Source organism: Poecilia reticulata, chromosome 2 (assembly GCF_904066995.2).
Source record: "Poecilia reticulata chromosome 2, P_reticulata-male-v2, whole genome shotgun sequence".
Lineage (NCBI taxonomy): Eukaryota > Metazoa > Chordata > Actinopteri > Cyprinodontiformes > Poeciliidae > Poecilia > Poecilia reticulata.
This window is the reverse complement of record NC_088831.1, coordinates 39,710,107-39,721,348: the sequence shown is the minus strand read 5'-3', so window position 1 is coordinate 39,721,348 and position 11,242 is coordinate 39,710,107. Positions and strand designations below refer to the sequence as shown.

The following is an 11,242-nucleotide window of genomic DNA, read 5'->3' as shown; positions in this document are numbered from 1 at the left end:
GATTTCTTCTTTTAATTAGTCAGGTTTGACTTGAACTTACCTGCAAATTTTTGAGGAGTAAAAGGAATTTCTGTTACATAGTGAAATAATTTTTCTCTGCATTCCTAAAAGAAATCATGAATTTGGAGCCCCATCATTAGGTTTTAGCAACTTCCCAGCCACTGAGGTGCATCATTGTTGAATCCCAAAAAACAATTTGAATTCAAGATTCATAATAAAAACTGCACACGCTAAACCCCTTCTGTCATTGTGTCATAGCAGAGAATCTGTGGTGTGTGTATTCAACACATTATTCAGACATTTTATTGAAAATCTCTTCACAATCACAGATTTCAGAATCAATCAGTGAAAGTCATTCCAACAGAAGATGGTTTATATATTCGTTTCATAACAAACATGGCTCTCCCTCTTTTTCCTTCACGAGGTTTTGGCACAAACTACAAACTGTGGGTGTATCTCAAAGTGTGTTTTGCTGACAGGCAGGTTACAGGTCAATGAATTTATAAAGGAAAAAGAGCATTTGAAAATATCAATGGAGGACTAGTTCACGCGGCACACTCTACTACACTGAGAGATCATAAATCAATAGAAACCCAAGGTTCGTGATTCACAAACTGCTTTGGGCGATGACGATGCTCAGGAGCGTTGTGCGTTGGCTAACTTAAAGTTACCCACTGCTTTGAATCTTCTATTTATCTGGAGTTGTGTTTTACAATACCATCTGCCCACTGTTTAACCTACTGTCATTTTCATGGCTATATATGTGGAAGTTCTTAAAAAGTAAGCTGGAGTTCGACGATCTTTTCCAAAACGTGCTTCCCGTTTCCTGAACTTACACCCTTGACTTGCGGAGAACTGGTAGTGTAGATAAAATACATTAAATGCAACAAAATCATGACACAATAATCACAAAGCTGTACATACTACGTATAGTTTAGGTACAGTGTATGTATACATGTAAGGACGAGAATATTTGTGGGTTTCCTGTCAGAGCTTTTAGTCGTCTGTTCCTTTGTTGTTGAAAGCACTTGTTTAATTTTTGTACAATCACATCCAGCATCCTTTTGAGCAGTTTCTGACAGAACAAAATAGTTTTATATACAATATACTATCACCAGTCAGTTTTCTGGTCCAGATTCAAGTGAACATTGCAGCAAAAGGTAAACCCAAGAAATGACTCCAATCCTTGAAGATGAAACAAACATGTAATGGACGTTAATGTCTTCACAGATCCATTGAAGTGGAACCTATTTTTATAGCCTGGAGTTCATCTTTTTCCTTCCAACATAACCCTTTCCCCAACACTGACACTGGTGTTACTGCAGGGAGTATAAAGCATGTTTTGACTTGTAACGCCAGCCCTGGATTGTTCCCTTTATTAAACAATCCCCTCGCTGCGCTTGCTCCTCCACACCACCAGGGCCGTCATGAGGATGGTGACCAGGATGGGACCCACAATGAAAGGACCCAGGATGCGGTTTGGAGGGTCCCTGAGTCGTCGTCCAGACATTGAGCAGTTATGGAAGTAGCGCCTGTGGACCTGGATGAAGAACTCGTCCACCATTCGATTGGGCCAGTAGCAGTTCATGTTCGATGCCAACAGGTATGTGCAGTTCGTTAGCTCTTCATAGAATCTGCAAGGTAGAAACACACAAAGCAAACCAGTCACACACTTAAGAAAATAAAGACATTTTCTTACCATCTGTTCTCCAAGAGCGCAGATAGTGTACAGTTCACCATAAGCCATGTAGGAAACACAGAAAACCTGCTGATAAGGATACTCTGGTCAGACAAAGACCCTAAAGACACACCCAGAGCTGTATTTTTAGGTGAAATATATTAGTCTTTGAAAATGGCTTAGTCAAAAACCAGCTCTAAATTATATTAAGAACAAGGCAATGACACACTCAACCCAGTTTGACTGAACCTGAGATTTTTTGCAAAGAGAAACTGGCAAAAATGTCATTCTGCATGATCGAATCTGGTAAAGACGTACCCAAATTGACTTGAGGTTTAAATGGTAATGTAATGCTAATGCTAATGGGGTCGGATTTTGATTGGTTGTCAGACATAAAACTAGTGGTTTAGAACTAGTCTCTCTGCTTAGGGTAATGTTAAATATGACATTCCTTAGGGAGAATAAGAAGAGTTGGTAACAAGCTTTTCAGCTGCTTCTTCATGTTGTTTTGAGTGTAAGACACATATTACAGAAAGCAAATCAAAGTATATTTTCGTGTTTTGTCCCCACAAAGAAACCCATTTATCTAACAGCACATCATCTCAGGTTGGCCTGGAAGCAACAAGCATTCTTGTTTTCAGCTGTCAGCTTTCTGACTGCGGAAATGTACCTTTACAACGCCCATAAAAGAAGATAAACACGGTTTTTATCAGAAGTTTAGTGGTTCACATAAAAGTTTGGAGGAAAGAGACACCATAGCAGTGTTTTTGAACGTGGAGCACATTTCTTATTTTAATTGCTTATGCATATGGAGAAATTCACACTTTTTAATATTTTGTTTGCTGAAAACATCTGTGTACTGCGGCTGGAAATTTGTTTAATGAGACCTCTGGGACCAACCTGAAAGACTAAAGTTGCAGACCTTAAAAGCATAAAAGCAGGCACTTTCTAAAATATTTAACATTCCTTAAGGGAACTGCAGAGTTGGGTAATATTCCCTCTGGATGCCTTCAACAAGTGACTTCCATCATTAGTATGTAATCCATCAGGTTCATTCTTGACGTTTGATTTGAGCTACAAAGCTCACATTTAAGATGTTCTAGTAATGACTAACATCTTTTGGTGATGCACCCCAGTAATAGGTGGTTTTTTGTGGAACAACAGCTGAAGGCTGTTTGGCATGGCACCATCACAACAGAGCACTGTGTGCGGCTTCAGGTGGTGGGTTCACTCCGTCTGGGTGTTTACGTCTTTCTTCTGCTGTTTCCTTGAAGCTTTACAAATCAGTTGTGGTAGAGAAGGAGAGAGAGAGAAAACAAATGAATTCTGGTCCTGCTGCTGGTCTAATGAGCGCCGCGGTCTGAGGGGGTGTTTCCGAGTCAGGAATTTAAAGAAGACACAGCGGAGTTGAGACAAGAGGAATGAACAAAGAGAGATGCCCTCGGTTACCAGTTCACCCCATGTAGCTAAGGTTAGGATCAAATTCAACCTGACAGTGTGGCAACTTTGTGAGATTCTGTGCGTATTTGTGTTTCTACACACAGTTCACTGAAGGACTGAATGCATTGTCCTATATAATTTGTGTCAAACACTCATTTTACTATGAAGTCTGCTCAACCAAAGAGAATTTGCGTTTATGACCGGCATCCATGTCAGCAGTGGCGCAAAAAGTGGGTATGCAGGGTATGCAACGCATAGGGGCGCAGCACCAGAGGGGGCGGCGCGTCGATGATGTTTTCCCACACACTTCAGCGCGCCTTATGCTCCTTCACCTCGCGCACATAATGAGGTAAATGTGGCAAGTTTTACCTTTCACGTATCGTCAACTGGGGAGGGAATGGGGGGGCCGATCTACGTTTTCGCATCCACCTGAATAATGTGTAGTTGCGCATCTTTCTGCATGGAGTTTGCATGTTCTCCCCGTGTATGCGTAGGTTTTCTCCGGGTACTCCGGTTTCCTCCCACAGTCCAAAAACATGACTGTCAGGTTAATTGGCCTCTCCAAATTGCCCCTGGGTGTGAGTGTGTGTGTGTGCATGGTTGTGTGTCCTGTGTGTCTCTGTGTTGCCCTGAGACAGACTGGCAACCTGTCCAGGGTGTACCCCGCCTCTCGCCCGAAACGTTGGCTGGAGATGGGCACCAGCATCCCTCCCGACCCCACTGAGGGACAAGGGTGAAAGAAAATGGATGGATGGATGGATCTCCATTAACTGAAGAACTGATTCAGGACTGTTCCTTTATAGCATACAGAGACACTCGCAAAGGCAGCTAGCTGCAGAGGACAAGTATGTCAGCAGATACATGTGGTGTTTATAAAAAAAAATAATAATGCTTTACGACGAGAAGTGCAGCATTTATCACTGCAAACTGTTGGTGAGTCGAGTTATTCACGCAGACTGCCAACAGACATCGTTATCTCCTCTGTTATAAAGTTTCACAGTGCAGTTCAGATAAATAATTCTTGCTCTCAGTTCGCTTGCATCCACGTGCAAACAACACTCCTGGCGTTCATCTCATATTCTCCGCTGGCTTTCAATATGTCACATTTTTCCACCTAGAAAACCAAGACGACATTTGGGAACGGCCTTTACAGAGAATAACCACACATTCTGGTTGTTTGTATTATTCTGCCCTCCCTGTAACCGCAAACTCATATTAAATTTAAAGCAGGCGTGTGAAAGCTCTCTTCAAAATGACATACAGACCGGCGACCATCTCTGGGGTCCCACCATGCTGTTAGTCGGGCGTTTAGTCTGGCTCTTCCTGTGTAAAAAACACTGAAGTCTCATGTTTTTGCATGAAGCTGCTTTGACATCGCAGCAGGTGTTCTAACATTGAGTGAAGGCAACAAATGTTAGGAATAAAACTACAAAAATGACTTCACTGTCACATCTAGCAGTTTCATACCTGTAGCAGAGTCAGTTTGAAAAACCTCCAAGTTGCAATCACAGCTGCTTCACACAGGACTTAACTGTTGCACATTCACATTAGTTTATCAACTAGTGCTAAATGAACTGAAGGGAATCTTGTCAAACTTAAAAAGATTGATGATTTAGTCGTCAAACCGTTACCAGACTGCAACCAGTGAACAATTAAAAGGTCAAGCCTTGTTGTGTTTTCGGAGCTTCGACAACATCAGCCCTCAGGGATGATTCTTCTAATTATTTTAAACAGCAGCGAGATGCTAATTGTCCTTTTGTTTATTATAAGAAAGTGGAACATCTGATAAGATACCCCCTACAAGAGAAGTGGGTCAGGAGGCACCAAAGTCTTTTAACAGGAGCAGCAACAGGAGGATTAAAGATTCATGTAATTTCACACATGAATGCCCGTCCACAAAGATTTTACAGTTTCCAGTTTGAGTACATAACCTGATATGACTGTTCCGGTTCTCATTAGAGAACCAAGAGAAACCACTTCCTGATCTCCAGTCCAAATAATTTATTCCCTCAAGGTCCACTGGTACATTACAGAGTCTGAAATCAACCTGTTTAGTAACTAAATGACAAAATGTATTGTCGCTTGTTCATGGTAATATTTTCAATTAATTTGATGTTAATGGGGAACTTACAAGCAAACAATATTTGGCTAAAATGATGCTCTGACTTTCAATGTGCTAAATTTAACCTGTAATCAAAAATAATGTATAGTGTTTTTATTTGTGTCTCAATATGAACAAAATCACAGAGATAAAACTAAGGAATGTAACTCTGAAGAAAGTTTTATGTGAAATAGTCCAAACTCTGTCCAAATATTATACTTTTATTTCTTCTGCAGAAAAATTGTGCTTTAATCTCATTAAAGTTACTGTATAATTAAAAAGTTTTGAAACTCACCAGACCTTTAATTGTGGCATTGTTTAACATGTTTTATCTGTGACTGGAGACTCAATCCTCCAAAAGATGGAAAATAGTGCTAAACCTTTAAAATATATATTTTTTGCTATTCTTTGTGAAGTAAAGCACTGTGTCTTTAAAACATCCTAAAGCTGTTTTTAGTTTGTTGTTTTTCTCAACCAGTAAGAGTTCATGTTTCAAATCTTGCTTTGGATTGGCTGGATACAGGAGGTTTTAGCTACTTTACTTTTATTTTATTCTTCGCCTTGAGGCAGTAACAAATAAGCTTACCTCACTAACAAAAAAAAAAATCAATCACTTTAATCTTGTTCTTTCTTGTTTACCAGGCTTATCTAAATTTTCCTTAAAATCCTCATGGTATTAATATACCACACACACACACACGCACACGCACACACACACACACACCCCCACACACACACACACACACACACACACACACACACACGCACACCCCCACGCACACACACACACCCACGCACACGCACGCACGCACGCACACATACACACACACACGCACGCAGACACATGAATAAGATGTATCTGTGTGTGAACAGATTATAGAAAGTCTTTTCCGCAGTGGATTTCTGAGGAAAGCATCTCATATGTCAGTAATTTTCTTAATTGATAACATAACGGTGTCAATAACTAGTTATCAGGGGCAAAGAGAGGTTACCTCGCCATATGTTCCAACCAATCGTAATTTGGTTTATAGATCATTGTATTGTTTAAAATATACTTTCACTGTGTGATTGTGACTTTTCTCAGCTGAGGAGCTGTGTGTGAGACAGGGAAGCTTGGGTAAGAAAGAAACCTACTTATTGAGGAAAGTGCTTTTGTGACATGATCTCTTCCTCACTGTCCAGTTAAACTCAGGCTAAAGAGGAGAAGAGGCCAAGAAGCACTTCAGAGATCCAGAACTCAGATGGGAAAATCTGTTAACCCAACTAAAAGGATATTTTCACACCTGATAGTCCAGTAGACTTGGTCCAACTGGGGACCAACATTGTAACATTTGTTAAATGTTTGCTTTCACAGAGCACTGTGTTAAAAAGATCCAAACCCTCAAAGAAACCTGTTCCCCTTCTCGCCTGTGGTGGCGCTGCACCGAGAACAACAAAAGAAAATGACACAAAAACGTCTGAAAAAACCACGAGCGCAACTTCCTTCATCATGAAACGTAAACATAAATGGAGTGACGTCAGAATTTAGTGGTTTAGGATTTCTCTTTTGACTTTGGCAAAAGACAATCGGCTTTCAGTTTGATTGCACACTCACACTTTGTCCTTTCTGGACAAATGAACAAGAGTTTGATTAAACAGGGCTGGTGTGAATACACACTAAGTCATATGCTCCAAAAAACATGGGCTTTTTTTTGGAAGTGACAAAGCAAGTGGGAGAAATCCTTGAGAAGTGCTGAAGTTTGCCACAGGTCATGCAGGGGACAGAGCAAACACGTGGCAGAAAGTGCTCTGGTCAGATGAGACCAATTCAAAGCTTTTGACCTGTAAGAAAAACTCAATGTGCAGCACAAAACTAGCACTGCACTTTGCTCTCTTCACTCATCATCAACGACGTAAAAGCATGGTGGTTGCAGCATCATTCAGTTGACAAGCTCTTTTTTCAGTTTTAGTCAGAGTTCATGTGAAAGTGGATGGAGCTAAATTCAGGTAATCCCAGAAGAAAACCTGCTAGGAGCTGAAGAAAGATGGTGGAAAAGGGTTGAGGTTCACCTTCCAGTCAAACAATAACCCCAAACATGAAGTCAGAGATACAATAGAAAAGCTTGGATCAGTATTCATGTGATGTAATAGTTTAGTCTAGTTTTGAATCTAGTCAGAAATATATGACATGACTTGGTTATAATATCAACTTAAGGAGGCCAAATGCAAATGCCTGACAAGATTTTCAGATTTTTGTGAACACATTTTATTTTCATTGTTTGAAAGATGTTGTCTTTGTCTCTCACATAAACCCCAAATTAAATATTTCTTACAAAATGGTAAGTGTTTGTGACTTTGTATTTTTTGAAGAGCTGTTATATTACTCTGATTTCACAGAATCAAACTAACTTTTGGTCTTATAGTCTAATTGTGACTTTTGATTTAGTTAGCATAGAAACTTGTGAACAACGTTTTAAATGTGTCTCAAATTATAAAGGTTATGGTTAAATCATCATAATCATAGGCTTGAAAATATCAGTCTGTCATTAAACTATGTCATATGTTTAATTTGTAATTTGAGTTACTGGAATAAGATAACTTTTCAAATATAGTCTAATCCACTTACAGAGCCTGACTCTCAGGCCTCTCTGCGCTGAGTTGCCGCTCCCCTCGTCAGCTTCAGGTTACATCTGGTGCTATCTGTGCCAGGTCTGAAGAACCCATCCGTTCTTCAGTGCAGGATAATGCAAGTTCAGCACAGTTTGTGGTTTCATTTTAAACGACAGGCACAGCAGCTTTGATTAAAAGGGACTGTAACATATCGCTGACCTTCAGATTCCTGCCACATCAGCAGATTTTTGCAAATAAACCTATTTCTCTTTTCAGATTTGTCCTAGTTTATCAGTATTTTGGTGGTTTTATAGTATTGGGACATTTTAGCACACAAGGACAACATGTTAGCAACATGGAAGCTAAAAAGTTCAGCAAAAACAACCAACAAACCAACCAGCCTGCCTTCCTACCAACCATGGATTCTTACTTTTGTGTAATGTTTTAATCAAACTTTGCATTTTTATTTAACACAAAAACAAATAAATAAAATATTGCTACAAAATCTGCTGAATAGATCGAAAATTCAGTTACCAAACCTTCACTCTGCTATTTCCAAAGTCTTACTGTTGGTTTACGGGAGTTTACAGGTTCCTATTTGGCTCTCCAAACCAACTTGGCCGACTCCCGTCTCATTAGTCTCTTGGACAGTTGATTTATTTGACCTTTAATCATACAGGTTGTCTCATGGAGATCCAAGATCTCATTTACAAGAGACATCCTCGCTCTATCTCCGAGCTCAGCCTGGGTTTTCTGATTTTAGCCCTTTTTATCTGACATCTTGGTCATAATCCATATGTCATCATGACAGGTGAGGGTGCCAGCGGAGACGACTTTGCTTTTCAGTTCAGCTCATTTCTCACCAACAGAGCAGCATCTCCTTTACTGCAGAAACGTCTCACAATCCGTCTATCCATCTTCCGCTCTCAATACCATCAAGTGAGCGATCCATCTTTGCTGCGAAACGCTCAAGTGCACCATGAAGGTCATAGTTTGACGACCCCAACAGAAACCACATCATCTGCAAAAACAAAGATCACCCTTCACTACACAACCACACCTCAGGACTGATTGTGACGAAATATTCCTTTCCAGTCTGCACTGGAAAGACGTTTGACTTCATGACAAGAATGTGGATACGACTCTTGCTTTGGGTACTAATGCTAAGAATTAATAATGTTCTATAACTCGGCATAAAGAGCACCGATTGTATACATGTATCACATGTTTGAGTTTACCAGTGTGATTTATCAGAGCTCTTCGACGGGCAAAAACAGAGCATTCTAGCAGATTCCCTCTTTCGGAAAAGGTCTTCATTACTCGCATCCAGAGCAGAGAGAGTTTATCCGTGGTTGCTTGGAGAGATCAATTTAAAGAATAAACGGAGAGAAGCCTTCATCTCATACCAAGGAAATCCAACAAAAACTAGGCCAAACTGTCACTGCAAAGCAAATCAAATAAAATGTTCTTTACATCGGTACTTTGGTATTCTGCTTACTTCTGCAACTCTTTTTCTTTCCTCTCGGTTTGCGTATTGCGTCACTTTCTCTCCAACATGAAACACAAATGTGATAAAATCCTCCATGAAGTTTAATAGTTGTGTGTTTCATGTGGTGAAGCTGTTTTTTTTTATTATTTGTTTTATCTCACTGTCCACACAGTCACATCGTTTTTCACTGCCATGATGAGAAATGTTATCACTTTTGAATAGAGTGCTGGTGTTTTTTTGGGATATCTGATTGCAAGGGTGTTTATAAATTGCTTTAGCTTATTTATTTAAATTTTTTTTACCAAGGTAATAAATATGTTTTTGTGACCGAGTTCATGCATTTATCACTACGCAGAGTGAGTCCAAATTTATGCTTCACAGGGTAAATGTTTATTCTCTCTAATTTCTCATTGTTAGTCTAGAACCTAGTAATAGTTTTAACTCGTTAAGCCAGACTAACTGCTGTTGCTGTCCTCCAAAATACCCAAAGAAGACTTAATATTTGCAAAGCAGTTAACAGCAGAGCAGCATTTTTGTAAACCGAGACTTATTTCCTTTCAGGTCATGAAATCTATTTAGTAAAGTATGATTGTAGAGACTTTTTCATCTCATCGGAAACCAAAAGGATTGTAAATGTATGATGGTTCCTCTGTTCCTGTTGGACCAATCAATATATCTGTGAATATATAAAAATTCATCCATGCCCTTCTGGTGGGCATCTTCATCTTCTTTTGTTTGAGAGGCAAAAATTGCAAGAACACTGACGATGAAAATTACCCACATTTCAGTCTAACATCTCTTTAAGCATTTAAGTAGCACAACTGTACAAGTTGTGAATTGTTTCCTTGATATCATGGGAGACAATGTTCTGTTCATTTTCATAGAAAATAAAATTGTCAGATGTTGAGCATAAATTTCCAGACAGAACTGAGAAACATCTGAAGTTATTTGTATTTGAGATGAGGCCGTGCTGACAGACCATACACTATGATGAATGACAGTTTAAGTTGATGCTATAAAACAATGTCATCAGTTCACATATAACTATAAAACCAGGCTGTCCCACACCGACTTGTGGTTTTCTCAATTCAGGACACGCTGTTCTGTCCTGACTTGGTAAAACGTCCTGAGATCCAGATCAGTTGACTTTTTTAATGCATCTCAATTGCTGCTAAAACTGGTCCATATTATGTCTTCTGGAAAATATCAACAAAAACAAAGATTCAAACAAATCTCAGTTTTAAACCAAATATGGAAATATACATTTCAGCCTAGATTACTAGCCTACAGTATGTCTGTATTGTAAAACATGCAAAGAGCCTAAATATACAAGGATAAATATGGTATTATTTTGATGTTTATTGTGTTTATGTTTAAATATTTTAGATTGTAAAACAAAAAGTTTAAGAGAAAAAGAAAAACTCCCACATTAAATTTTGCAACGCACTAAAGAAAACCTTTCATTTCTTTTCCATTCAGTCCTAAAATGCTGTATTAATGTGAAGACTGACTATTAGATAATGCTCAATTCAGGGAAAAACATCCTGTAAGATTTAGTTTGCATTTAGATTTAAGTAATGAAGAAAACTCTGCACATTAGGAGTAAATAACATAGATGACGAGGATTGAAAGGATTTAGACTTTGAGTTGTTTTTGCAGGAAGAGATTGAATTGTTCTGTTTTAAGGATTAAAGACAGCAGGAATGCAGCTTTGCAGTGGCGAGACTGTGTAGATCTTGTAATGAATGTGTTCCAGGAGAACTCATATTTTAACAGAAAAAAGAAACAAGTAAATATTTTTTTAGAAAACTAAGACGCCTCTCCATCCATCTCTCTCTATTCCTGCGATTCTTGTCCTAATTTTATCAGAGATTTATTGCATAACAGCTTCAAGTGCGCAGCAGTCGGAGCAAAGCTGGATATTATCCAGTCATTAGTTATAAAA

At 39.1% G+C, this 11,242-nt stretch overlaps 1 protein-coding gene across 1 annotated transcript in view; it reads right to left on the bottom strand.

The window, feature by feature from the left end:
• Nucleotides 1-280: 280 nt before the first annotated feature.
• The window catches only part of ramp1 (receptor activity modifying protein 1), a 56,852-nt gene continuing 45,890 nt past the window's right edge, over nt 281-11,242 (bottom strand). Inside the window, exon 4 of the mRNA XM_008402391.3 lies at nt 281-1,634. Coding sequence (XP_008400613.2) covers nt 1,379-1,634 — 256 coding nt within the window. The 3' untranslated portion in view covers nt 281-1,378. The remainder of the gene's footprint in view (nt 1,635-11,242) is intronic.